The sequence below is a fragment of the Pteropus medius genome, unplaced genomic scaffold (genome assembly GCF_902729225.1).
Source record: "Pteropus medius unplaced genomic scaffold, Ma_sr-lr_union100, whole genome shotgun sequence".
NCBI lineage: Eukaryota > Metazoa > Chordata > Mammalia > Chiroptera > Pteropodidae > Pteropus > Pteropus medius.
Window position 1 is genome coordinate 16,917,504 of NW_024347791.1, and position 27,966 is coordinate 16,945,469.

The 27,966-nt window shown below is 35.8% G+C and overlaps 1 protein-coding gene, 1 long non-coding RNA gene and 1 other non-coding gene across 5 annotated transcripts; 1 reads left to right on the top strand and 2 right to left on the bottom strand.

Annotated features, from left to right (window-relative positions):
- Window positions 1–5,995: 5,995 nt before the first annotated feature.
- Window positions 5,996–6,102, bottom strand: LOC120615313 (U6 spliceosomal RNA). The gene has a single exon (XR_005656227.1). It is a non-coding gene; the product is annotated as a U6 spliceosomal RNA (small nuclear RNA).
- A 7,237-nt stretch (window positions 6,103–13,339) lies between these two features.
- STEAP1 (STEAP family member 1) lies at window positions 13,340–22,780 on the bottom strand. Of its 3 annotated transcripts, none has more exons than XM_039878163.1 (5): window positions 22,581–22,775; window positions 18,911–19,027; window positions 16,520–17,026; window positions 15,775–15,939; window positions 13,340–13,699 (listed from the first exon to the last, which is right to left on the bottom strand). In XM_039878163.1, exons 2-5 carry the CDS (start codon window positions 18,992–18,994, stop codon window positions 13,442–13,444), a joined length of 1,014 nt encoding a protein of 337 aa, XP_039734097.1. In that variant the 5' UTR covers window positions 18,995–19,027; window positions 22,581–22,775; the 3' UTR covers window positions 13,340–13,441. The 3 variants fall into 3 exon arrangements, with proteins under 3 accessions (XP_039734097.1, XP_039734098.1, XP_039734099.1); XM_039878164.1 differs by lacking the exon at window positions 22,581–22,775 and adding an exon at window positions 22,294–22,546; XM_039878165.1 differs by lacking the exon at window positions 18,911–19,027 and having other exon boundaries at window positions 22,581–22,780.
- LOC120615061 (uncharacterized) lies at window positions 13,694–27,308 on the top strand. The gene is made up of 3 exons (XR_005656191.1): window positions 13,694–14,140; window positions 27,210–27,215; window positions 27,298–27,308. It is a non-coding gene; the product is annotated as an uncharacterized LOC120615061 (long non-coding RNA).
- Window positions 27,309–27,966: the final 658 nt, after the last annotated feature.

Consider the following 27,966-nt stretch of genomic DNA (forward strand, 5'->3'; position numbering starts at 1 on the left):
CTCTGGATATTTATCCCTTGTAAAATCTCCTTCCATATTGTATTAGGGTTGATCTATATGATGAATAAGTAGTATACAGCAGAAGTGATGGTATGTTATAAATGATAATATGAAACTGGATAGGGATAGAAGTTAAGATTACAAAATGGGATTAATAAGACTTGGTAATTGGATTTTTAGATGGAAGGAAAGACAAAGGGTTTGAATTTGACAAAATGGCTATATCGTTAACAGATGTAACAATATCGGGAAGGGAAAAGATAGGAATTTATTTTTATGTTGAGAGTCTGGATAAGCAATATTAGGAGCAATGGCTGGTATTCATAGAAATGAAGTAGACTGTCTCACGAAAAAGTGAGTTTTCTGTCTCTATGATTCCTTGAAGATGTTGAAGACTGGACTTATTATAATAATATAGCATTTACAATCACTTCCAAGTAAGTGACTTGATTTCTACTAGTTGTTTTACACACACACACGCACACACACATGCATGCACACACACTCAAAAGAAGGAATACTAAAGCAAATAGTGGCAACAGCCATAATCTCTCCTATCACAGATCTCTTAACTGTTTTCTCCTTGTTTCTTACTTGTTGCCTCAGATAAATTATGATCTTCACTGGAGCATATCTAGTTTAATAGACAGGCTGGCTATAGAATCAGCGGACTCATGGTCACGCCCATCTCTCAACTTTAAAAATACTTCAGCTCCACTTTTACTTGATTCTATGCTGTTTAATATTGGGCATCTCACAAAATACTCAGGAAAAAAAAACCCCCAAAAAACAGAGAAAACCAAAAGATGACTTAGAAAACTGTCAAACCTGGTGACTTCTTTCCATTAGAAATGATTTTATGCCCTGTAAGTATTTCCTATATTGCACCATATACTTAAATCTCATTTTTCCTTAAATTTCATTTTTTTAAATAAAAAAAGTTATCATCAATTCCATGTTTCTAAAAAAAATTCTTCCTTTTCTTTAACATAGTCATGAGGCAAACAAAATATTGGCTTTTTTTTTTTTTTAGAAAACAAAATAGAAATGTAGAATGAGGAAGTTAGACTAGACAATCGGTAAAATTTCCTTTTAGGTCATAAACATAAATAGCAAATCCTAAGTATTTTCTATTCAGCATCACTAAATTTCTTTGGTAATAGTTAAAAATATTTTTAATAATACAATTATAAAAGTTACTTTTTAATGCTTTTTCATCGAATCTTTGTAAAGTTCTGTGAACATTTAAAAGGCATTTGGCAAAGTTAGCATGCTTCTCTATTGTTTCATTCATGAGAAGCCGAATCTTGATATTCAATAGGATTTCTGCAACACAGCAGACAAGGAACTGGGACAACGTAAAGAAAACAGGTCCATCAGATATTCTTGGCTCTTTCTCCTTCCCTTCACCCCATACCTTAGATTTGCTGAGTACTTTTTTCTTTCAAGTCAGGAAAAATCTCATCTGCTCGCATGATTTGGTAGATAACTGCCCTAGGGATTTACTGTTAACTTTTTCTACAGCCAGCTGAATATTTTAATGAAAAAAATAGAGCCTTTCTTAAAAAATATTTGTTTTGGCAAGTGTGAAGGGATTAGCAAAAGCATTGACAACTTATTTAGTGATTTTCCAAAACCGTACAGCAGAGATTTTCATCATTGGAAATACAATGAACAAGTTAAGGTTTTCTTGCCATCTGAGAATGTCAAAAAGACCAAGCTGATGCAACATTCACTCACATCGATTGAGGAAAGCAGGGGAATTCCCAGTCAGCCATTTCTAACCACACTGCATCTGACTAAAGGAGCTATTTGATTTTTTAACATTCTGTTTGTTTAAGTATATGCAAGCCAAGACAGTATTGTAGGTCAATTGGCTTCATAATTTTCCTTTCATGAGGCTGGTTTTTTCCCTCTGTCCCTCACTCCAACCTCTTTTCTTTTGCTGACAGTTCTTCTTACGATAAACTATTGTAATCTAGAAGATATTATCTTTCAGGATAAAGGCAGAATGCCAAATCAGGAGGCAGAATTTGGCAGTATTCTTGATTTTCTTCAAGACAATGAGCATACTTTTTCCTTTATCCCCTTAGAAATGAGAAATAAATCTCACCAGCTTTTATGGAACAAATTTAGCTCAGCCTTCAGTGAACAAAGTGTTCTTTTTCTATAGTCAGCTCAGGGAGAAGATTCATTGTAAGATTGTTTTAAAAATATTTTGCTATTTCTCTTGATATAACTTGTGCAGCATACCAATGTAATTTAATAATAAAATTCCAGTTTCATGTTGCAAATCTGGTTGCCTTAGTTTAAAATTATATGTTGAAAATTAAGCATTTGGTTGCTAAGGAAAAAAGAGAATTCTATCTTGGAATTGTTCAACTATACAGGCTTGGTGTATTTCCCACTCACATTTTCATTCCAGAAAGTTGGCTGGAAAGCCATTCTTCCTTTACTCGTGATATTACACAAATGTAATGAAAATCTAAAATAATTTTGGTTTTCACTGACCTCTTATGAATTAGTCATAATTTCTCTCTTATTCTCTGGAAAAAACAAAAATAGTTTTCAAAGGACTTTTATAAAGAAGGAAATGTGATTTGGGATTGACTAATAGAGATAAGAAAAGGAAGGTAAAAAGTTGCCTTTTTAAAAAACAGTTGGCTGTAAAGAAATTCAGAAAGACTAGATTTGCCTTGTGTAGATAAAGACAATGCATTATTCTAAAGCCTATGTAATACAGATTTAGGGAGCTTTAGTAGGTATTAAAACTTAGTCATTGATTGGCTATTTTTTTTGTATTTGAATTTCGAGTTTTTAAAATAATATTTAATAAATTTCATGTTAGATTTTATTGGTAGATTAAAGAACAATTTTTTAAAAGGAAGAAATGGTATCTCTTAATTTGGAAACATATATCAATCACTATCTTGACTAGTCCATGAGATCTTAATAATTACTCTGAAGATGCTTTTGAAGAGGAATTATTGCTAGTTATTGCTTAAATTTTATTCACTTTTTATTGCTTTAAAAAGTCCAGGGATCCCATAACTGAGATGTGTTGGGAAGTCATGGTGGTGACTAATGGAGATGTCAGTTTGTGGCCTTTTGTTTCAATAGAAGGAAAAATTGTACCACAAAGTATTTATTAGTAGTCATTGAACAACCTGGTTGTGGGTTTTCAAGTGACTGTTTTCCCAGCACTATTGTACCTCACCCTTCTGGTAACCTGAAGCAACCTCAGATTTACTGCCTCTGATGGGTGAGCTTTTTAAGTTGAGACTGAAGATTTCTGCAAGGATGAGAGATTTGCTTTGTTTTGAGTCTCTAGGCTCTTTACCAGCCCTTCTAAAGGCACAAATGCACATCCCTCATCACAAAAGAGACCAAACACAAGAATATAGAAGGATTAGGGCTAAGTTTTCAGCATGACACAGTGCAAAGTCATGAGCTCTGGGTCTCAGATCTTGTCCTGCCACCTACAAGTGTGTGACTCTGGACCAGTCTCCTCTCCTTGCCTCAGTATCATCTGTAAAGTGGGACTTCATGGGGGGTTTAAGATATGAATTTATGCTACATAGAGTTTACAAAAATTATTTTGGATTGTGAGTATGTTAGACATTAGAATGTGCTCTTACAAACTCTGCTTCGTATGAGAGATAAATGTGAGAACAATTATATATGAAAAGTTGAGTGAAGGTATATTAACATTTGGCACCAGTTCATTTATAGTGGGGACTAGAATTATAATTGCCTCACTCCTGTCAGAACATGAGGCTTTATGAGGAGAGCGATAATTTTAGTATTCTTAGCTCATTATTAATGACATACCTTCTAGCAAAACCATCTACTGCTTAGCTTTTTTCTAGAGCCAAATTTTGAGAATGTGCAAACCACCTACTCTCTCCTCAATTACTTAGAATCTAGATACTCTTTCCTAAGATAAATAGTCTGTCTTTTCTCTATGGAAGTTTTTGAGATTTTATCTATCTTTGGTGGCCTGAAATTTCACGGAGGTAGTATAGGTATGGGGTTCTGTCCTTCCTCACTCCCCTAATTCATCATAGGGAGCCCTTTCATCTAAAATCTAGTGTCTCTCTAGCTCCAAGAAATTTTCTTTTATTATTTATTATCTCATGTAATGACTTCCATTCCATCTTTCTGAAACTTATGTGAGAGGTATTTGAAATCACCTGGACCTCTTTTCCATGTTACTTAAGTTTTCTTTAACTTTTTTCATTTTATGAATTTTTCTTTTTGCACTGCATTCTGGGAGAATTCCTCAGTTTAGTTTTTTTGGTTCTGAAGTTAACCTTTAGCTATATCTATTCTGGAATTCATTTCCTCCATTAATATTAATTCTTCCCCCTTTAAATCCTGATTGTAAAGAGTTGGCTTAATTATAACACCTTAGTTCATAGCACAATATTGTCATTTGTCCACGTAAGAGGCTTTTTTCACTCATTTATTTTTTTAAAAGTTCATTCCTGATTTGCATTTTCATTCTCCCTATCATTGTTTCTGTTTAAGATGTTTGAAATACATGTTTAAATCTGCACATGTTCTTGTATGCCTTAGGATGTTTTCTTGTCTTCTGTGCACATTTTTTCCAACTTAATAAATATATGATATTGTGTTATACAGCATAGTTTTTAAATTTTTGACAATTATAATTTTAAGTCCCAAGAACTCCAATTGTTTCTTTTTTATAGCAGTCATATTTTTGCTAATAAATGTAGTATCTTATCAAATCTCTTCCAATATATTAGTTATACTTATTTTAAGGTCTTATTCTGTTAATTTTCCTCTATTAATTTTCCGTAGGTTTTAGTTGTTTTATTATTTGAATCAGTTGGTCCTTTCTAATGGTGTACGTTTTCCTCAAACATTTGGTGATAATTGTTTTTCTTATTGTTGGGAGGTCTGTTTCTTTGACCAAATGAGAATCTCTGTTTACTTGTCTGTTAATGCATGTTCTCCTGGTGACAAAGAAGCAGCACAGTGGAATGTGCGGGCTGGTGTATGAGTTTCCTAGGGCTGCCTAACAAAATACCCTAAACTGGATGGCTTTAAACAATAGAAATATATTCTTTCACAGTTTTGGAGGCTAAATGTTCAAAATCAAGGTGTTGACAAGGCCAGGCAATCTCTGTAGCCGTTAGGAGAGGATCCTTCTTTGCTTTTTCCAGCTTCTGGCAGCCCCAGGCATTGTTTGGCTCCAACCTCTGCCTCTGGCTTCCTGTGGTCAACTTCCCTCTGTGTCTGTGTGCCTCTGTGTCTTCACATGGTTTTTTCCTCTGTATTTCTCTCTCCTCTTCTTATAAGGACACCAGGCATATTGGATTAAGGGCCCACTTTGCTCCATCTTAACTAATTACATCAGCAATGACCTATTTCTAAATAAGGTTACATTTTGGGGTACTAGGGGTTAGAATGTCAATATATCTTTTTGAGGGATACAATTTAATCTATTGCAGTGAGTAAGTAGCTTGTCCACTGAGTAAAAGTGGGCTTCCCATCCTTTCCTTGTACAATGTCCTGCTTCCAAGTCCCAGAAGCTACTCTGGGAGTCTTTGATTCCAGAACTCCCACTCTAGAAACTTTGACATGACATTTTGTCCTGGTGGCAAGTGCTCGAGTCAGGATGACCTTTTCTTTCTGTCCTCAGCTGTCACTATAAAAATCTTGCTGAACTCTGCTTCTCAGGCCTGAGCACTGAAGCCAGGAGCCTTTCCCAAAGAGTTTTAGTTTTGTTTATAAATGAAACCTGCAGGCAACTGTTCAGATCTTTGGGTGAAAGGGTCACCGGCCAGATCTTCCTACTGCTCCTTTAATGACTCATCCAATGACTTCTCCAGGACTAATTTGGTTTGGTTAGCTTGGAGCATAAAACTCATATATATAGCTTTTATTTGGATTCTGTGTTGAAGTTTTTCCTACTTGTTTATCTGTTGATCTGATCTTATCTGCTTCCCCCAAAAATACTTTTTTTTTTTTTAATGTGGAACGCTTCACAAATTTGTGTGTCATCCTTAAACAGGGGCCACGCTAATCTTCTCTATATCGTTCCAATTTTAGTATATATGCTGCCTAAGTGAGCACAAAATACTTTCTGTGTACTGAAAATTTCTCAGGTTTCCTGGTCCACCAATGCCACCTTCTACTGTTTTTCAGTCTGTTATGGATCTTTCTTTGGGCATAACTTTACTCTAATTTCAGTGGCATTTGAGTGGGAAGGAAATATGTATAAAGGTGTCAATTTAAACTAAGGATTATTGAGCTTTTTCTGCAAAGGGCCAGGTAGTAAATATTACAGGCTTTGTGGGCTTTAAAGTCTCTTTTGCAGCTATTTAAAAATAGTTTTAGTGCAAAAGTAGCCATAGACAATATGTAAATGGATGTAATAAGCTAGAAATCAGATGAAAGGTCAAGTCTAGCAATAAAATATAAATTTGGGACTCATCAACATAGTTTTGATGTTTTATATTTAAGTCCATAAGTCTCAAGGAGATCACCTACATTGTGGGTGTAGATAGAGAAGAGAAGGGGGTCAAGGAGTTAAACTTACTAATATTAAGATGACAGGAAAAGGAAGAGGAGCCATCAAAAGAAACGAAAGGCATATTGGAGAATATCATTTCCCAGAAGTCAAGCAAAAAAATGTTTCAAGAAAGGGAGTAATCAAACTTGTCAAATGTTACTGGATGAGCAAGTAAGGTGAATACTGAAACTTAATCTCTTGGTGATCTTGACAAGAGAGGATGCAGTCGAATGGTGAAGGATAAAGCTGTTCAGAATAGAAGAGAGAAAATGGGTGAAGAAGGCACAGGGATGTGAACACAGTCAACTGTCTGCAGGAGTTTCCTCTTCTGGTAATGCTTGCCTAAGTTATATGTGCCACTCCTGAGAAAAACTGGAACAGCAAGACTCAAAAACTCCCTGCCTGAAGGTATTGGAGAGCTAATAAAACGATGAAGAATAGTAAGTTTTGGAAGATGAAGGAAACCCAGAGAGGTTAACCCAGCACTGAGGTCTACTTTTTCATTAGGAGAAGAGGTAGTTGAGAGGTTAAGAAACTGAACAGAACTTTTAACAACCTCGAGAGACTAACAGGACAAATTTGTAATCCAGAGTATGTCCAGGGGAGAGTCAGTCGCTCTCCACCAGAGTTAGAGTTGGAATCCTAAAAAACTAACTCTTAGAAATTTCTCTTTTCATCAGAAACAGTAGAACTTCTTACAAAGTTCTTGTAGAAAATAACTGCCAATCTAGATTTCTAAACATCAAAAATATTTCCTTACATAATGAAGATGAAATTAAGACATTTTCACACCAGAAACTTGTGAAAAAAATTTTTTGCCAGCAGGCATGAACTCAAAGGAACACTAAAGATTTTTTTTTTTTCAGGTAGTGGGAAAATGAAACCAAATGGAAGCAGGAAAAAACAAAGAGTAACAAAAAGGGTAAATGTGTATAAATCTAAATGATTGTATAAAACAGTAGTTATAATTCATGTTATGTCTTAATGTATATAGAATTAAAATACATGACAACAATGTCAAGAGAGGGTTAATGGAAGTTAAAAGGGTCTAAGTTTCTTACATTGTATATGAGGAGGAAAAAGTGTCAATTAATATCAGACTTTGCTAAATCAATGATGATGTAATCTCTAGAGTAACTTCTAAAAGTAGTAAAAAATCTATAACATAGAGAAAGAAACTGGAATGGTAAATAATCTCAATCAATTTGAAAGAGACGATATAATAAATAAATAATAAATATAGAACTGGCAGGAAAATAGAAAGCAAACAGTAAGATAGTAGAATGGAGTCCAAATATGTCAAAAATTAAATTTAATATACATGGTCTAAATGCTGTTATTAAAAGCAAAGATTGTGTGGTGAGCACACAATGCAAGATATATATATATACACATACACACACACACACACACAAAATGCAATACACACACACACACACACCTTTTGTTGAATTGTACACCTGAAACTTACTGGATTTCATTAACCAATATCACTATAATAAAAATAAATCAATTTAAAAAATTTTAAAAAATTAAAAGCAAAGATTGCCAAACTGAGTTAAAAAACAACAACTATGTGTTCTCTCAAAAGACACATCTAAAAATATAAGAAAACAGAAAGATTGAAAGTAATAGAAAGGGAAAATATATGCCATGCAAATACTAACTGAAAGAAAGCTGAATAGATTAATATCAAAGTAGGCAAATATTTTGAGGAATTTTGTTTTAAAGGGTTGAAGAGAAATAGGCCAATAATTAGAGGGGAACATTAGCTCAAACTATTTTATTTTTTAATACTTGTATATTAATGGGAAAAATACAGCAGGAGAGGGGTAAATTGATGACGCAGGAAAGATGCATACAATTTAAGAGCAAAGCTCTTTGAGTAGAAAAGTAATGGGATTCAGTGCTGAAACAGAAGAGTTGGCCTTAGAGGTGGAGACAGCTTTTTGTTGTTGTTGTTGTTGTTATAATAAGCAGAGGATAAGGGTACCAGATGCATGTACATTAATAGATAGATTTGTTGTTGAGAAGATGAGACAGTTCTCTTTTGATTACACATATTTCCTAAGGAAATTTTACTAGTTGAGTGTAGGAGGGGTTACTACTGATTTGCACAGGGGGAAGATATAACATAGCAGTTTTAACAAGAGGTAAAACAAACTTACTGTGGAAATAAACAAAGGTTAGCCAGTGCTGAGAGTTCACTTAACATTTGTGTTCATAAATTTAAAGTGAAGCTGGTCAGTGTAGTAGTTGTATGTTTTTTGTCAGCCAAATCTATCTTTTTCAGTGAGGATGTAGAATAGGTGAAGAGTTGAATCTGTGCTCAGGTGAAGTGAGCTATGATGTGGGCATAGTTGCTCTTTATAAATGCTACACTTCCCGGACCAAAGGAGACCATCAGCCCCCACTTGGTCCTCTTTTATATGTGTTGGTAGTGAGCTAGTGAGTGTTTGTAGCTTTAGTTCCTCTGAAAAGCACCTCCCAGCATACCCTGTGTGACCCCACAGCTGGTTGTTCTCTGAAATTAGAATGAAGACCATTTAGCACTTTTGATTCTCAGCTGTGGGCCTAGTTGCCAAATTTGAGAAAATAAGAAGGAACCCACTTTGAAGTTCACAGCCTCATCATATCTGTCTGCAGAAACAGAACACGTGGATACACTTAGATTCTGTCTCGTGGGATTCCAGCTCTAGGCCTGGGAAGATGTCATTCACTTTCCCTGTGTGTTATATCACTGTCCCTCCTTATGTTATCAATATTTCTCCCCTGTTAGTGACTTTGAGTGGGTTTCTGTGCCTTTCGAATAAGCAATCCCTGACATAAAGATCAGTTTCCTCATCTGTACATGAGGAGTTTTTAAACTGTGCACCATGGAGCCCAGATTGTTACAGGGGCTTGTGGACGGGATGCAAGAAGTAACAAAAAGGCACAGCTCCTGGTCCCCCTAGCCCACTTTAACTCTTACCCCTATTGCGTGGTGGACTTTTGTTAGGGATTTTGCTCAAAAGGTCATATTAAAAAAATGAATATAAAACTCTTTCAGTTCTTACACTGTATAATTCTACTACTCAAATCCATTAATATTTATCTTCAGTGATAGTAGAACTTCAAGTTACAAGATGAGAGTAGGGCTAAAATAATTTCCCAGGTCGTGTATCAAGGCACTTGTCAATCACTGTGACATGGTCATCATAACCCTCAAGCTTAGCTCCATGGTTCTGAGTCTCAGATCTTGTCCAGTCAGTCACTCCCTGGTGCAGCCGACGTGCAGAAGTGGGTCTTGGTCCTGAGAAGATCAACAGCTTCCTCACTACTACAATTTTGGCACCTATGTTCCTTTCTCTTCTTCTCTCTTTTCAGTGTTGTTTAGAAACACAGACATTTTGCTGAGGGAGCCTCATTTCAGTGGGTCATGCCTCTGGGCAAGGGATTAGCAAGTTCATGCGATCTCATCAGTTCAATAATTTTGTAGCTGCATGAACTGGTAATTTGTTCTTGGCACAGTTGGGTATCCATTAATAATTCTAGGAATGTCACATATTCAGTAGCAATAAATATGAGCCCCGACCAGCTGAAGAAGTAGAATCAGCTGAGAAGGAGAAGATACTGAACTTTAGCCTCGGGTCATGTGTAATGGTCACAAGTCAGTAATTTATCCAATTATAAGATTCTTTTCAACAAATGAGAGATCAAATAATTTATTGCTTCTTCAAAGGGCCGCTTGAAAACACCTGGAAAAAAATAGCATGAGGAAAGAAGACTTCTTATTAACTAAATAAATTTTAACATTAAATCTCAACTAGAATTCTAACTAACATTTTTACTTTGAAGACCAATTTTAGAAAAAAAGAGCTACTACATCTTGTTCATTTTCTTGGAAGAAAATTCCAGACTTAATGTTGCCAATGAAAGTTACATATTTTTGTTATTAATTAGTATGTTTAGTTTTACAGATTCCATGCTTAATAGGCCATAGTTTCTTGCAGCCTTCCTCAGACACGAGGTCTATGGCCTGAAAATCAGATGAGAATCATAAATTTCTTTTTATTGTCTTAAAACAATATTAAATGTAACTCGTTATTAAAATAGTAAAAGGACGTAATTTTCATAATTTTTTTTTTAAACCAAAGATTATAAGATCCCTACTGAGGAAGTACTTAAAGAAAATAAACCCCAGGCAGACTGCACTTTGAGTAGGAAAGGAAGCTCTGTTTGGGGAAATGCATTGGATTCCTGGCCATGAGCATTTTAGATGCTCTTCTTTGTCCTCCAGGGACACCCTGAGTGACTGTCGTCCACAAGTGTTAATTATCTCGGAAGTTTTATAAACAAATACCTTCCTTTTTCTTCTCACTGATGCAAACTGTTTGTCTTTCATAGTTAGTTACATTTGTGTATGCTAAGACTAAAAAACCACATAGCATCCCTTAGCAACTGATTATTGTGAAGAGCATACAACATACAGAACATGCACTCTGTTTTTGTTTTAGTTAAAAAATCTGCTTCTCCTGTAGAATTTCCCACTCTGTAATAGCATCATTCATTAGGTCATCCAAGTAACAGAATCCTAGAAGTCCATCTTAAATGCCTTCCTCTCTCTCACTCCTTATATTCTATTGGTCATGAATTCCTGGAAATTCTATCTTCTACCATATTTCATTAGCTTCTTTTATCCATCCTGTCTGTAAAGAGCTTATTGTCTCTATCCTGGGATATTTCAGTTATCTCCTTAGATATTCTTCCAGCCTTCCAATTTCCTTTCACTCATTGGCCCCCATCATTAAATTCATCTATTAGATAGTATACAGACTGATTTTTCTAAAATGGAAATCTGATTATGTTAAGCTCCCGTTTTAAGTTTTTTTCAGTGTCTTCCACTCCCTGAAGGACAAAGCCCAAACTTAGTTTCATGTCATACAATGACTTTGTTGATCTATTCTGCCTGTGTCCCCACCAATTCTTTATTCCAGGATGTTAGTACTTCCAACACATCTTACCCTATCATTTTATACCTCCATGTTGCTCACTATGCTGTCTTCCCATTCTACCTGACTCATACTTTAATTCTCAGATGAACTTGTTCCTCTCTTTTTTTGGATCAACCTCACAGCTTCTTGACTTTGCTCTTCTAAACAGAACTGTTTATTACTAGTGATACCAGTAAGCCTAGAGCCGTTGCTGTACTAAGATTGCCTTTCCCTGAAACTGTGGGGAAGTCCCTAGCAGGGACTAGGTCACTTTTATATTGATATATCTAGGCATTTACATCTTGATATGGTTAGCACTGGGTCTGGTACATGGGAAGTGCTCTATAAATGTTCATCGAGTTTGTAAAATAAAACCCTAGCTTATACCAGAATATATTTGTTCTTTTTAAGATTTTTGTTTTCTTCTGCTTATAAAAATATTATCTTACCATTGTAAAAACTTCAGAAAAGATACAAACAGTGAATGGTCTAGTTTTCAACATCCTGTGAATACAAATTGAATCTAGATGTTTTGTGTTTTACTTCTAAGGCTCTTATACGTCTACCTTCTTTTATCATTGGTAATTCCCCAAAGGGTTTATTTTCTGTGTTTAAGAATACTTCTATTGTTTTTTTATTACCATGGATAATAGAGACAGGACTCCAATAACCAAGTCAGAACTTAGCCGTTGTCCCTGACAGCTTCATCAAAGTGCCACTTCAGGCTGGCATCCTGTTCTCAAGTTGCAGTGTTAGTACTATGATGTGTTAGTACGAGAAAGGTTGAAACTTGATTTCTCCCTCTCAGTACTGGAGGTGCTGACACTTTGCCATCTTGCAATGCAGTTGAGAATGCAGGTCCTCCATTGCTGCATCTCAGAGCTGGTTGATTATGGTATATGTGTCATGCCTAATTGGTCCCATAGTTATGGCTCATTGCCGAATCTAATTTGCAGTTCTAGACCCTAGATGCCTTTTCCTCTTAGGGAGAATTATCTCTCAAGGGTACTACTGCCTGATTTGTTTCCGGTCATGCTAGTCTCAACTCCTTTCCTATCTGTAGACATGTCTCTGTGTGTCTAAACCCCAATAGTCCATAGAATTCAAATTTATACTCCAGAAGACTTAGCCCCCATATAATAGTGAATAATTATCCTTTGTAATAGAAAAACTGAATTCCATTCATGAATATCTTGTTTTTCCTAATTTGTACCATTAGCATTAGCTCTACTGTCTTTAATCATAATAAATGGTTTACCCATATAAAAGTTTGTAGTTAGTTTTGCTAATTTTGAAAGACCTCTTAAGAATGTTGTGTTAAAGAGTCCTGGTAGATGTATAGTTTGCTCTTTGGGGAATTGGTTCAGGGTCTGCTTTTGCTAATGTATTAAGGTAAGTCCAAATGAGTTGTACACATTTAGAGAAAATTAAATTGATTTTTTCTCTTGGATAGCTTTGAGTATTATTTTGCTTGGATGTGTATCTGATGTTATTCTGTTGCTTTACTTGCGTAGACACAATCGGTATTTTTTTGAGATAAGTGTTCCAAAGTTCTTTAACAACAACCATAAGCACTGGATATCCTTTGTGGTAGATTCAGATAATATACTTTTTCATGGCTCATGATACCTTTCAATGAGTGGCAAGTACTGGTATTTCAAGGCCATTTATTATTTATAATGCTATGCGCAGTCTGACAAATCAGATTTGATTATTCAGCTTTACTGAACACAGAAAATGTGCTAAGATGATTTCATTTCTTACTTTGAATCAAATCTGCAAGGAAATACACACATTTCAAATTCATTACTCAGAAACAAAGATACATATTAAGATATTCAGTGATCATTTTATTAAATGAATACAAATTTGAAATGTTTATGAGGAAATATATCGAAATTGAACAAAAATGTTATAAACAGCAACTCTACAACTGGGAAGATATCTCAGTTTTATTAATTTTGGTGGCATCTTCCCAACCATGTCTAATCTTCATTATCTTCTTCCTTAAGCATGGCAGGAATAGTATGCATTTACATACCAGGACAACAATTGGAAGGAACACAGCCATCATAAAAGTTGGAGGTGTATACCATACAAATTGTTTTATATCTACCCATTTATTCCAGGCAAAAATCAATGCATGTATTGTGCCCAGTAGAAGGGAAACAATTCCTAGCTTGCTCTGCAAAAGAAAAAAAATTATTTTGGTGAAGATTGGTTCAATAAGTTTATTCCATCTTACTTCATCTGGATCTGTTCTGTTGCTTGGAAATTCTTTCATTCATCTGTAATTGTTTTGCTATTACATTTCCCAACAATGTCCACCCACATCTTTCCATTCTTTTTACACGTCTCTACTCACCCTACTTTTGGGTAATGGCTTTGTCTCCAGGCTATTTAAGCTGAGAAAATTCAAAACCATTCTCCTTTCAGTCTCAGCTAATCAATAATACTGTCTTCCCTTTCTCCACACTTTGTTTTCTCTTATGACATTTATTTTATGGTGCTTTGTCTCTTGTGTATTTGCCTTAATTCTGTCTATGAAGACACATCTAAAATTAGGGACTCTGTCTTACTCATCACAGGATCCCTAAAGAGTCAACACAATGATTTGTAAATTTTGGTGGGTTGACTGAAGATTAGTGCAAAAATCAACTCAACTCCAGCAATCTTTATTAATTGTGAAGGCAACTAAAACAATTGACTGATTTTGGTACATGAATACTAAAATGAATGAGCTTGGCTTATGTAAAAAAAAACAAACATTCTGATAAAGTGGAAAATATGAACAATTATTTCAATGTTTGAACAAAACATAGAGATATGGAGATGTAAAGAAAAATTTCAGCTTGCACTGGGATCCTTGGCCCTCTCCAGATAAAGTGCTTAAAATTGGTTGTTCGCCTAAGCAATTTTATGGCATCCTGACAATAGCTCTTCTGGATAACTTTTTACTTCTATTCACTTTACTGGAAATGGTTGTTAGCCTGCCAGAATGAATCCAACTCACAATTATTCAGCAGTAAGTACCCTTAAGCCGCAGTGAATACAATCAAATAGTTAAGTTTATATTTTCAGTTATAAATCAGAGAGTAATCAGTCATTGGATTGTAAATGAAAAGTTTCTAGGTTACTAACTGAAAAACACATGTGACTGGTTGGAGATTAATTTTACCAAATGTGCATTATATACTTATTGTGGGCTTGGTGTTGTACACACAGTGGAATGGGTTCAGTTGTCAAGATGCAGCACTTGAATTCCTCACTAAATCTGAAAAGTGGTGTTTAGCTTATGTGTGACAGGCAGAACAATATAAGAAGAAAGTTATTTAATGAGGAACAGAGAACTCCAATATCAGGCTGAACCTAGCAAACCAGCAAAAATTGCACTTGAGAAATGTGGCACCATCACTAAGCCATATTTGAATAATTCAGATGGAGACATACTTTTCAGCTTAATCAGATGTCCTAATAAAATGTCTGTAGGAGTACACGTATGAACATGTAGAAAGGATAGTGGGGAATGTCTGGCTTTGTGAGAATTCCTATAGCTTTAACTTTTATGGGAATAAAAGCTGAAGCTATGTAATTTAAAAAATCTTGGCAGTGCTTATGACTCAATTAAATTTAGTCCTTTGAATTTTGTCCAATGTGGATCCCCTTGTGAATTCTGGTACACTACTCTTTTAAGGATTTAATCTATCACTAGCAGATTAACTTCAGTAAATCTCAGATAGTTTTCATTCCAAGAATATTGAGAAACTTCAAGAAAGCGCCATAAAATGTAACTTGAAAAAAGGAGACTGTAAAATTATATATTGAATACTCGTGGTAGATAAAATACCATATTTCAAGAAGAGATGTTTTTTTGTGGATAGTACAAAGCTGCATATTTAAAAGATGAATAATGAATTAGGGGCAAAAAATTTTTACTTTTTAGAAACTAAAAAACCATAAATATTGAATTTCTAAAATGTCATATTTATAGTTATTAGATGGACAGCAAGTTGTCTGACAAGTTTCAAATGTTTAGAAATAATATTTTTCTTTGAGTAATGCCTTTTATTTTTGTCTAGAAAACACTTCTATTTCGCAGCAATAGGGAAAAATTATAGGAAAGCACATTATTAATTGGAACGAGTTTGCTATTAGAAAACCACTTGCTAATTTTTATGGGGAAAAGTCAATATACTTCATGATATTATAAGCACAAAAAGATTTACCTCTCTGAGAGAAGTTATTTTATGTATCATTTACCTGTATATAGTGAAATTCTCTCCATGTCAAAGAGTCGCTCACAGATGGAATCGATGTCACAGCCAACAGAGCCAGTATTGCAAGTGCCACGATTCCCAGAGACACGTAAATTTCCATTCTCCAAACATCATGCTCGATCCAGGCATCTTCTTTATTTTGTTGGACCTGCCAGAGGGTGAAAAGAGGACAGAAAGAATGTAAACAATACTTGTCCCTACATCTGAACCTCCTTCTACACGGGCTCTGGCTACTATGGAGCGCCTGATCAGTGGGGGCCTCCACAAATTATGACTTTGCTTTTGTACATCTCTAAAAGAAATAACATAGGAGTTATTAATCATTTTCCTTGAATGCAACATTGATATGTTTTATTTATATAATAATTATTTGGTTAGAGTTATAATGTACATGAGCATGTGGCAAATAAGTAGAAAAGAAAAATTAACATTGAAAAGTAATCTTGTGAGGGTTGTAGAAAATTGAAATATGGCCCTGTCCAGGAACAAAATACTTGTTTATACTGTTAAAGTTGTAATTTAGTATTTTCAGCTTAAAATAAATTCCTCAATATAAAACTATACAATTAAGCCCCGATGAAGAGTAATAATAAAAAAATTTTAATGCTGATTATTGTCTCAACACAGGGTTTCAATAGGGGTTTAGGGGATTGATATTAAAAATGACAAAGAGTTAATCTGTTAGGTGACTTTTTAGTTTAGTGATATTGTCAATATTGTCATCCTACCTGTTGATATGCCCAGTTTAGCAACTTGTATCTGTAGGATCGCCTCATTGGATAGGATAAACTATAAATTGCATGCAGTATAGCAAAAAAAAAACTGAGAAGCCCAAATTGCTTTCTTGTTAACATCCACCTATCCAACCAATGTGGAAATTTCTTATATTTGGTTCCATTACGAAGCTGTACCACTGCTGCTATCACACCTGGCAAATAAACCAGTGCCAAGAGGGTGATGGAAACCACTGGCAAGACTTTGTTGATGACCAAGATTGGAATCTTATAAAAATACTGTTGATGGGAAGTTACAAAAGGCTGAACTACTTCCCTCAGAAGAGTGTAAAGGAAAGTCAGAGAAGATATGACGGCGGCGACTTTAATTGGCAAGCGCCACTTTGGAAAGAGTTTTTGTTTGTGCTGAAGCTCTCGGGGGCAATCAAATTCATCAAAATGGGTTGGTTGGTGTAAAAGGACAGGTCTTTTCAGCATGCTGGTCTCTCCTGAGTCCTTATTCTACAAAGAAAAGAAAGTAAACATCTTAAAATTAAAACAATGGGATTTCCTTAAACTAATTACATATTGCTCATTGTACTTATCAGTAAAAAAGGACATTCAGAACCTTACTTTTTGGAGACTGGTTAGCTGAAGCAATGGCATAGTCTATGTAGCACTAATCAAAGGTTCACTTATCTATGTTGGGGTTCTCCATTAATTTCTGTTATTGTTTTTCTTTCGATAGAAGAAGTACATGCTTCAGCTATCTGCACTAATGGTAGACCATTGTGTTTCTATCCTGAAGGCATAAAGGATGGAATAATGCAACTGGGATACTAGAACTGAAAAACTTAAATAAAATCTAGTAATCTTTGGTAAAAATAATAAAACATGTAAATTATAACAATTGTGTTTGCTTTTTAATGTTTTTATTGGTTACTGGGTAATTCCCTGCAAAGAACTGAAGAGCGAATTCATTAGTTCATGTACAAAGGATCAGGAATAATAGTCATTACTTTAGATAAAAATATATAACTTCTGTCATGTAGTCTTATATTTTGATTTCATATTTCTAAAATATCTCATTTGTGTGAGTACTGATAGACAGTCTATTAGAAGTACAAAGGCTTTTTAAGTAATTAAATCCCACAGGGATGATCTATTTCCTGAGAATGTTATAGTTCTTTACCCAGTTGCATTTCTAGGTATTCAACAATTTGAAAGAAGGTTACATTGAATATTTTGTCATTTCCCCAACTGACTGATATACCAGCAAATTAAAAAAAAAAAATCTCAAAATGAGAAATTATATCAGAATGTTTCATATTGTTTTACTTTACTAATAAATTTACTTTCTCACCCAATATGTTATTCCTCATTTCTTATAGCTCTACATGTAAAACCATAACATTTCAATGCTTGACATGCTAGTGATGGCCTTGTTCATTTCCACATTTTACGCAGAATAACTTTATTTCACATAGTTCTCTATATTTTTGGGGGTTTAAAAGTGACCTCTCAACCATTTGACTTTTAGTAATAAATCATGTTACACCCAATGCTTTTTCCAATTACTCCATTTAGAAGGGAGTTGAGCATGATACAGCGTCTGCCATCTCTTCACGTTAAAACAATCTAAGTACAATCAACTGAGATCAATTTTCTGGTTCAGGGTGAAGAATCATGTAACAGCAAGTAAGACAATTACCTTCAAAAATAAAAATGATTTTATTTTATGCACACTTATTTTATAGAGTATGTGCTTGTACTATTTTAATTATTTTCTTATTAAAATAGTTAAGATAAAATAATTTGTTAAAACTGTAGTTAAGATCATTTAGAAAGGTAAAAAGAGTTTGAAACCAAATTTTTTCACCACTTTTTCAGTTAAATAATGTAGTAAGAAACATTTAATCTTGAGGTGGGGCAAAAATGGAACCAGTGCTTCTTATTCCAAAATTGAACTTGTTTGGTTAAACCGTAAATCATCAATTAACTTTATGATCTTTAGATAAGCTGCCATGGTGCCTATTAAAAAAAAAAACAGATGGTTATGAAACTACTGTTATATGGGCACTGATGATTCTTAAAACACTTAGACCCATATAATGTTAGCACTGAAAGGGGTTTGGAGATGATCTGGTCCAACTCTCTCACTTTATAGATAGATCAAGACCAAGGATTTTTCAGTGACCCATTCAAGGTTATTCAGCTAAGTCCATGACAGTCAGTCAAGGTACAATTTCTTTCCTATATAACATGGCCCTTCACCCATCACAATATCAGTGATAGGAATCACAATTAGCAGACTGGGTTGAAAATAACTTTTACAACATTAGGAGATATAGGAAAGTATTTAAATTATGTTTATAATTTTTAATTAATTAATTATTATTATTTTACCAAATAATCATCTTCTTCTAGATTTCTCCTAGGCTTCATTTTCCAAAGTTCTTCTTGGTTTGTGATGTTTTGTCTACTTTCCATTAATTCTATAAAATAGTATATGGCTTCAGCCACCTATGAAAATAAAAATAATTACCTTCAAGTCTATGCTATTTATGATATTGATGTTTGATAGGGCAATATGAAAAATTTACTCATATAGGGACTAGAGTGGCAGATAAAGTACAATTAAAATACAGATAGTAACTGATCTACACATTTAACCTCATAATCTGTAAGAATCTCAAACCAGGGCCCTTTTGTCAATAATAACAGCTTTCCTTTGTCCAACTATCGGTAAAATGTATGACCTAGGTATCCATATGGAATTCAAAAGGTTGGACTGTTGCCTTTTATTTTAGGGGAATTTACCTCCAGGGGCTCATTTAGAGGAAAGTCAACTTCCCTCAAAGGTAAATAGAATAATGTTATCAATGGAGGTTGGAGTTAGCTGATGTAGCTCAGGAAGTTGTGTTTAATAGACTTTGGGGGCTGGCACTGGAATCTGAAATAATAAATAAATGATTTTATAGGAAAATGTATTCTGAGTTTCAGACAATGAACAGAATAGACACACTTGGTAAGGCGAACCCTGACAGTGGCATAAAGGACTGAAAGGTTATATTTTTAGAGAGCCATTTTCTCGTCAGAGTAATAGGCTGGTTTTTGTTGGTAAGATAGAAATTGGTATATTTCCAGTGGGTTGTTGAGTTGTGTTTAATCACTGAGATGCACACTCTTCTGGTCAACCCTGTGGAAATTAATTTTGCCAAACTTCCTACCCAATAAAGAAATCTTTGCTTTAACACTCTTCACAGATCCTCATTCAAGCTTGGTGTGACATCTTTTAGGAAAGGGAAACATATAATGTCACAATATTATTCATTGTTTTTATTTGTTCTAAATTTATTTCCAGTGGAATGTATCTCCAATCTGTACTTTATGAAATTCAATGAGAAAAGCAGATTAGATATACCACAATTTGATTGAGAGAAAACATTCCAAGTGTTTCTGAATTTTAGAGCACCTGTAATACTTCATTTAATGGAAAGTTGTTTTCAGGAGTAGTTTAAAATACTTAAAACATTATCCAACTTTTAAAGGTTTGATCTTCACGAAGAAGAAAGGAGCCAAAATAGAATATATGGAAAATGTTCTCAGACCATCTCAACAAGAGCAAATTGTTGAGATGGTCTGAGAACATTTTCCATATATTCTATTTTGAAATTTCACAACATTCGTGCTGAGGATATTTGTTGTTTTTGTCTGCCCACATTCCTTCCCTCCTTATTAATGCTATAAAATATTTCCCCCACGTGGAGAAAGGCCCCTCCTTTTGCCATAGAAGTGGGCATATCACTCAGTCTTTGCTCATCACAGTTCTCCATTTCCTTGATCACGCAACTCTCATTGACCCAATTAGTCCTTCTCTGATATTTATATATGGAAGTGGAAGATAAAGAGGATACATCTTAAACATTTTAAGTGGGATAATAGAAGCCTACCATGCTTTCTTCTAAATATTGTAAGGAGGAAACCATCTTTAATAAAAGAAAGCCAACACTCAGAAGCACAAGCAGGAAACAGGGAAAGACATGAAAGAGTCCTGGTGGCATATTTTAAGTATTTAGAGTCCCTGAGACCAGATCCTGAATTTTTCAGTTGCATAAGCCAATACATTCTCTTTTACACATAAGTTAGTTTGAATTGGGTTTATGTCACTGACATTTGAGAGAGTTCTGAGAAAAGCATATGCCAATCAAGTATTTATGAACTAAATTCTATGATAGACACTGAAGAGGAAGAGAGAAATGAGACTTTGTGCCTGCTCTGGAGGACCTTACAGTATTTTTCCTTAGCAAATATTATTCCTAATCATTTGGTGATTTAGTCAGCATTATAAATAGAGTAATCGGGGGGGGGGAGGTGTATGTGTGTCAAGGAATAGAAGTTTTATCTACTGTAATCAAACAAGAAATTCACACTATTTAGAAGATGTTTTAACTCTGAGTTGCAAGATAGCAAAAATGTTAACACGCAAATATATGCTTATTCAATATTAACTCATTACCTGTAATGTGAACAACAATGCCAGGCAGTGGGAATACAAATTTAAATGAGATGGGGCTCTCAAAAACCTCAAGGTCTAGGAGAGAAGGCAGACATTTCAACAACTAACTGCATGGATGTGCAATGAATCCTAAAGGAAGACAAAATTTTACAGATAGATGGTGACATAAGAAGTGTGAGGGCTTTCTCCTAGGCCTGGTCCTTGGGCATATAGCAAATAGGCAGTGTTTGCTGATTGAGGGACACTTTGTACCAAATCTGGATGAAAATCCAGAGTGGCACTGGAGAGGTATCCAGCCATTCATCTGCATGGTAGGGAGACCAGGATGAAGAGCAAAGCCAAGGGAAAGCCCAGGGCAGTGAGGGAGCTTGATGACTGTGTAGCCCACAATCAACTCTGTGCCCAGAAGCCAAGAAAATAAAACGTCAGTCAATAAAATGTTGGTTTCTATCAGTCGTTAACCAAATATATAATTTAAAGTCTCTCATAAAATCTTTTCATAAAAAAGTAAACACAGGAAACAGCAGTGTTCAGATATTAGGAACTCCAGAATTTTACCCAAAGTTCTCTAACTTTCATCCCCATTAAAAAGCAAAGCATATTCCTGATGCGACTGTTCCACTGTGCTGTACTAGGACCGCTGACCTAATGTTCCTGCTAAATATTGACACAGCCCAACTGACTACTGTTTATATGAAGAGTTTAGAATATGAAGAAAATCAATGACAGGGATACATTGTGGATTACATTGCATTTGCAAACCTTCTATGGTTTCAAGAGCACACTTGCGTTAACACATTTAACTATGTGAAGGTAGATATTTTTCTTTACTGGGCTGCTTTTTAAAGCATTGCTTCTTCCCTATGCTTCATTCTGTGCTAAATGAACGACCTTTTATTAAATGTCAGGATGTTGAGAGGAATGTTTTTAGAAAAAGAACCGAGTAAGAAATTTGAAAATATTCATAAATTTTACGTCTACAAACCTCTTCCAGTGGATTTGACCCATGACATAGATAAATAAAGCCTTGATTAACTACTTGGAGGGAACTTGAACCCCAACCCAGATCCTGAAAGAGTAGGACTAATGTTCCAAGGACTTAAAATGAAAAATTCCTGTTACTCGAAAACCTAAAGACAAGTTGCACGATTTTAAGTACTATGTACCAATCATTCATCTATGCGATGCAAACTCATGGCGATTTTGCCAAGGTGGCAAACTTGCCATCAGAACCCAAGTTAAGGACAAACTTAATAACCCATCATCATACCCCTTGAGGCCCCAGCGAAAAGGCTTCCTTGTGAGTTGCTGGCTCCCAGCCCCTGGACGGGCTACAACGGAGCGCTGTGCTCTGCGGAGAGCTGGGCTGGAAGGCAGCGCGCCCTGGAGTTGCGCGTAAGAGGCGTATTGAGCTGCGCTCGCCGCGGAGCGCCGCCCGGGTCCCGCGCGGGCTGGCAACCCGCTCCAGTCCTCCCGAGGCTGGGAGCCGGCGACGGCCTTTAGGGACACCCGGAGGTGGGGAGCAAGCAGCGAGCCGGAACGATTCAAGGGACTCACCCACTTCTCAGCGTGACCTGACGGTAAGTTGCGGCCGCAGCAGTTGCCGTGAGGTGCCAGCCCCACGCGGCGCGCGAGCCTCGGGATCCCAGAGCCTGCTCTCCGCTGTAGACCCCGCCTCCTTGTCTATTGCCGGTTTTAGCGCCACCTGTGGGCGCTTGGCGTCCCCACGACTCCTGCCGGGAGCGGACTGTCTTCTCAGGTTCCAGCGGCTGAATTTAGGACTTCCTCTACGTTGCAACCTGGCCGCTTTCGTCCCCACCCCCCGCAAAAAAAGATGTCCTACGCCCGAGGTCAGCTACGCGCCCTCCCACTCCTCGTCTTTCTTTAATCTCCAAGTAACGAACATTTGTGCAATTCTTTAGAGCAGTGGTTCTCAAATTTTAACGTGTATCCTCTGTGGTGCTTCTTAAATCATCGATTTGGGCCCTTCCTTCACAGTTTCTAGTTCAGTAGGTCTGAGATGCGGCCTGAGATTCTGCGTTTCAACTCAGAGGAGTAAATCTTCCGATTACATTCTCTTTATCTATACCCCTCATATGCTGAAGCACTCCCAGATCGCACTTTGAGACGGACTATTTTAAAGCTTAGCTGGCTCATTTAAAACTTCACAGCAACTCTGTAAAGAGATTCAGAATCTGAATCTCTGAGACTGCCTTCCTCCTTAAATTGTCCAAACCTGGTACCCTAAGCCATACAAGCACCATTCCTTAGCTAAATAAACTCTTTCCTTCCTCGCCTCAGATATTAAAGCCAACTTACCATACCCTAACCTAATCAAGTACTCCAACCTAAAGCAAAGTTACTGTCACTAAAAGTTTTAAGTTGTTTCTTAAATATGAGAGGTATAGAGAAAGAGAGAATGTAAACGGAGGATTTACTCCTCTGTCTTGAAACCAGCCTCAAAGTAGCGTGTCTGAGACCTGAATTGCAGCATCTGGGCATTTAGTGTACAATATCCCCAGAACTAGTCTAACTAGAAAAAGCAAAGGAAAACCAAATGCTCGACCGCATTTTCCGTGATTGTCTTTTACTCAAATAGGGCGCCTGGGACTGCTCCTGTTTTAATGGGTTTTTTTTTTTTTTTTTGGTAGTCATCGACTTTCCACCAAGTAATGTTAAAACACCTTGAAGATTAAATTACTATGGACTGACGCCTTGTGGTAGAAATAGAATCTTACACTTTATTTCTAGTGAAACTGTAAAATAATCATTTAAAAAAGCTTAAAAAAATCTGTCTATGTGTAACATTGACTACAAAGAATTAAGACAAATTGTTAAATTTGTTTAAGCACTGCTGAATTTTTAAATGATCGTGGTCTTAAATGGTCAAACAAAGCAATGTGCTTTCATTTTTTAAGATGCTAGAACAAAGGTTATCCTTTTTCAAAATCTATTTTGCATAGAAGAGGGAAGAAAGCATTTATTTATATATTAATATAAATTGTCTAATTATAGCAAGCTCCACTTAAACCTACTTTTCCTCTTCTAATTAAAACATTTAAAATCAAGCCCAAAATGTTTTGTTTTATAATTAGACCAACAATTTTATTTATGCACTTCTTCTGAAAGATTTTTGGTCAATATTTTATTGTGGTGAATAAATATAGTATATTCAAAGTAAAATAGTTGAAAATGTGAGTTGTTTACTAATTAGTTTGTAGATATTATAAAGGCAACATAATATTGGATTAAAAATGGCATTGAACTTTAATTGAGTTGTCACCAGTTAATATTATATATAAAATTTATGAAATTTTTGTATAAAAATGACCTATGATTTGGGTGTGAGGTGAAGAAAAATAATTTTTTTCTTTTTTGAGAAATAAAAGCCAAAGCATCTGAAAATGTTCTGAGTCAGCCTCTATAGCCCCTACTTTTCAAAACCAGTATGACTTGTGGATAACAATGTTATGTTACTATAAATGTTGAAAAGCAATTGCTAGTTTGGATATGACTAGTAAGAACTGGAGGATTGTAAAATAGGAATTTAACTGTGAGCTATAGACAAATTTGGATCATTCAGAATAGTTTCTAATAAACAATAGTAAGAGAGCATATTAACAAAATAATTCCTTAATGTTAATTGAGGTCAAATACTAAACTAGTGATTTCACACTAACATGTCAGGAGAATGTAATAATTCAGAATCCATGAGTGCTTTTACCTGACCAACATACAATCCAATCTTCCAACTTGATGGGGCTGCCACTTAAGAAGTAAATGGAGTATAATGGTGTGAGAGATAAAGTTAAAATGATCATACTATGAAATATAATCACAATGAGCAATAGACAGTAAATTTTAAGAGGACGACAAGAACTCTATTTAGCTTTTCTCTTTTAGGAATCAAACTAACTCCTAAAGGCATAGTGATTCAATGATGATCTTCCTGTGTAAGACTGGTCAGACTTATTTTAAGATGAGGCAAAAATTACCTAGAGTTCATGGAGAAATATTTTGTCAAAATGATTGTTTTAGCACAGACATGGTAAAATTCTACTAGCCTAATCTTTTGATTCTATTAGCCTCATATGATAAATTCTCTTCACTAGTTTAAGGTCTACTGGTACAATAATGCTCAAAGTATGTGGTCAGTTCATCCCCAATGTTTGTTTCTGAAAGTGGTTGGGGGGTAGAGAGAAGATCTACCCTTGGGATTTGAGGTTTTAAAAATTCTTCCATATATTTTTCCCAGCCCTAGCCCTTTATTAGCTCATTTCTCAATGTAGTTTATAGTCAACATCTGTTCTAAGTGAGTTTTAAGAACAGGTGGTTTATTTTGAGGTTCACAGATCCATCTCTGCCCAACTACTGCTTAATGATGCTCAAAATTCCATGACAAAATATATTCTATTGTCTTAAAATCTGTTGTTATCTATGAAAAGACTAAAGGCCCTGGAAATGGTAGCGCATTAAGCTCTACCAGTTATTTACATACTACTATGAATGAATATTTCAGTAGTTTTATGAAAGTATGTTCTGGCATTGGGAATGAAATACTAGGATATTAAAGGATAATACTAGGAGGCAGTGAAGGGGTTATACCTTAGGGGAAAAAAAAGAGCATTTGGGCCGAGGGGCCCAAATTACTTAAACTAGGTAATTTCTCCTTTCCCCACATCTCCATATCAAACAATACATGACCTTGCCATTTTTATGTTTGTATTTCTTATAACTTAGAGATGGATAGAACAGACTCATTGTAAGCATTTGTAGAATATGATTTTTGCACTGAGTCTCAGTAAAATTATATAGGACACATAAATGTAGAACCCACGAATGTCTAGACATCATGTACCAAAACAGTGGGCACACATCCTTTTATTATTTGTTTTATAGCACACTTTTGTTTGTACACACAGACCCAGGGGAAGGCCTTGACACTGAAAATCTAGCTCTATAAGCAGAGGGCGGGGGAAGAGTGAAGGAAGGTGCTGGCCACTACACTCTGGTAATTAACAGTTTATTAAGGTAAACTTACCTACAAGGTGTGTCTGGGCAGCTGCAAGACAAAAGAATTCCCACATTGCTTGGCAGGCACCAAAGAATTCTATAAAGAGTGTGGGCAGGGTCGGAGGAGACAGTCACGGATACTGTTATGTGAATATTACTGGATACAGAAGATTACATGCTTGACCAGTTTAGGACAATGGCCTGTTCCAGGAATCAGCATTTAATGGAGGCAGGAGCAGGGTACTGGTTCATGTCAGAAGGAACATCAATTAGTATCAGACAATTTTCAAAGGGTATTGGTGGAGGCAGTCTCCCTGTGTGGGCCTAGGTCCAACTCACAGGTCAGGCAGTGGTCACATCTTAGAACGGATTTTCCTCTACAACCTTCCTTAGTCTGTCTCCTCCTTCTACTCCTCCTCCTCCTCCTCCTCCTCCTTCTTTCTTCTTCCTTTCTTCTTCTCTCTTTGTTCTAGAAACATGTGGCCCAGGGCTGCATTGTCACAGGAACTATACGCCTTAGATGACTTGGGTTATAGGAGACAGAAAACTGGTAGAGTCAGATCTAAAATTTTCAGTACTGAACTCTGCCTCATAAAGTCCTTGGCGTAAAGAACCATGCTTACTAGTTCCTAGATTTGAGCTTCCAGAAGAAAGGATGAAAGGAAGGCTACTAACATTTATGAAATGCCTACTCTTTTCTGGGACATGTTTAATTCTCTCAACACCCTCGCCATGTAGTTATTATCCTCTGTTTATAGGTGAACTGAAGCTTAGAAAGTTTAAGTAACTTGATTACATTTGTATGGTTTTTAGAAGTCAAGCGAGGACTTTAACCAAAGTCTATTTGACTCTAGTGCTGTTCTTCTGTACTATACTGCCTCTCTGACCACAAATAATCAGCCAAGATTTCTCCAGGCTACACCGGATTGGGGGATTCAAAGGAGTAATAGTTAAAAGAAACCATTCTATAATGCATTCAGTTTTCCCTCATTTGAAGTACTGGCTAATCTACTATAACAAAGAAAACCAAAATAGGGTGTTTCAGGAAGATAGCTTTATGCTCATGTAAAAGTCCCACAGTGAATATTCCATGTTGGTGGGGTCGTTCTGCTCCATGAAGTTGGTCATTCAGGGATCTAAGCTCCTTCTATCTTGTGCTCTGCTGTCTTCTAGGGCACTGTCCTTGGCATCATGATTAAAGCATGTCATAAGCACATCTATGATCTAGCTTGCAGGAGAGAGAAAGAGTACAAGTCCAAAGCAATTTATTTTCATGTAAGAATTGAGGCAGATATTACACAATCACTTCCTCTTACATTTTATGGATGATAATTTACTCATATGGTAAGGCAGGCAAGGAGATGCAGTTTCTGGCTGAGTGACCAGCTTTTAAGGTCTATTACTATGGAATAAGGGATAGCAACAAACCAAACAAACAAACAAACAAACAAAAAACAACAAAACAAAAACCTATAAAACCTATTTATTTCCAAAATAAACAAAAATTTATTTAAAAAAAGGGATAGCAAAGTTTGGTGAACAACTTGAAATTTCTACCACATTCTGATCTCCATCTCTGACCTTTGTGTTCCGACCAAGCTTGGGGAACTTTGATTTCTTTTTTCATTAGGCTTAACGTCTTCCTCATTTTGAAGCCTGTCTGAAGGTTCAGGGTAAACTTGTTACTCACAGATCAGTTTTACAGTGGAGGCTGACTATTAGTACCAAAACAACCTGTTATGTGTCCTGACCTCCAACATCTTTGTGTGGAGTTTCTCTCACATGGTCCTCCTGCCGGTCCTCCAAGTATGCTTGGGCATAAGAAATACTCAGTGGGAGTACCACGTGATTCCATCATGGGACTCCTTTCTACTATAGAATCAACTCTTCTTTTTAATTAAAAATAACCAAGTGCCATATCTGAAAACCA

Coding starts and splice junctions, on each gene's coding strand:
- STEAP1 (XM_039878163.1), bottom strand. CDS start 18,994: ATGGAAAGTAGACAAAACATCACAAACCAAGAAGAACTTTGGAAAATG. Junction 17,027..18,910: donor TAGAAGAAGATGATTATTTG/GTAAAATAATAA, acceptor TTTTCTTTGTAG/AATAAGGACTCAGGAGAGAC. Junction 13,700..15,774: donor GAGAATTTCACTATATACAG/GTAAATGATACA, acceptor TTTCTTTTGCAG/AGCAAGCTAGGAATTGTTTC.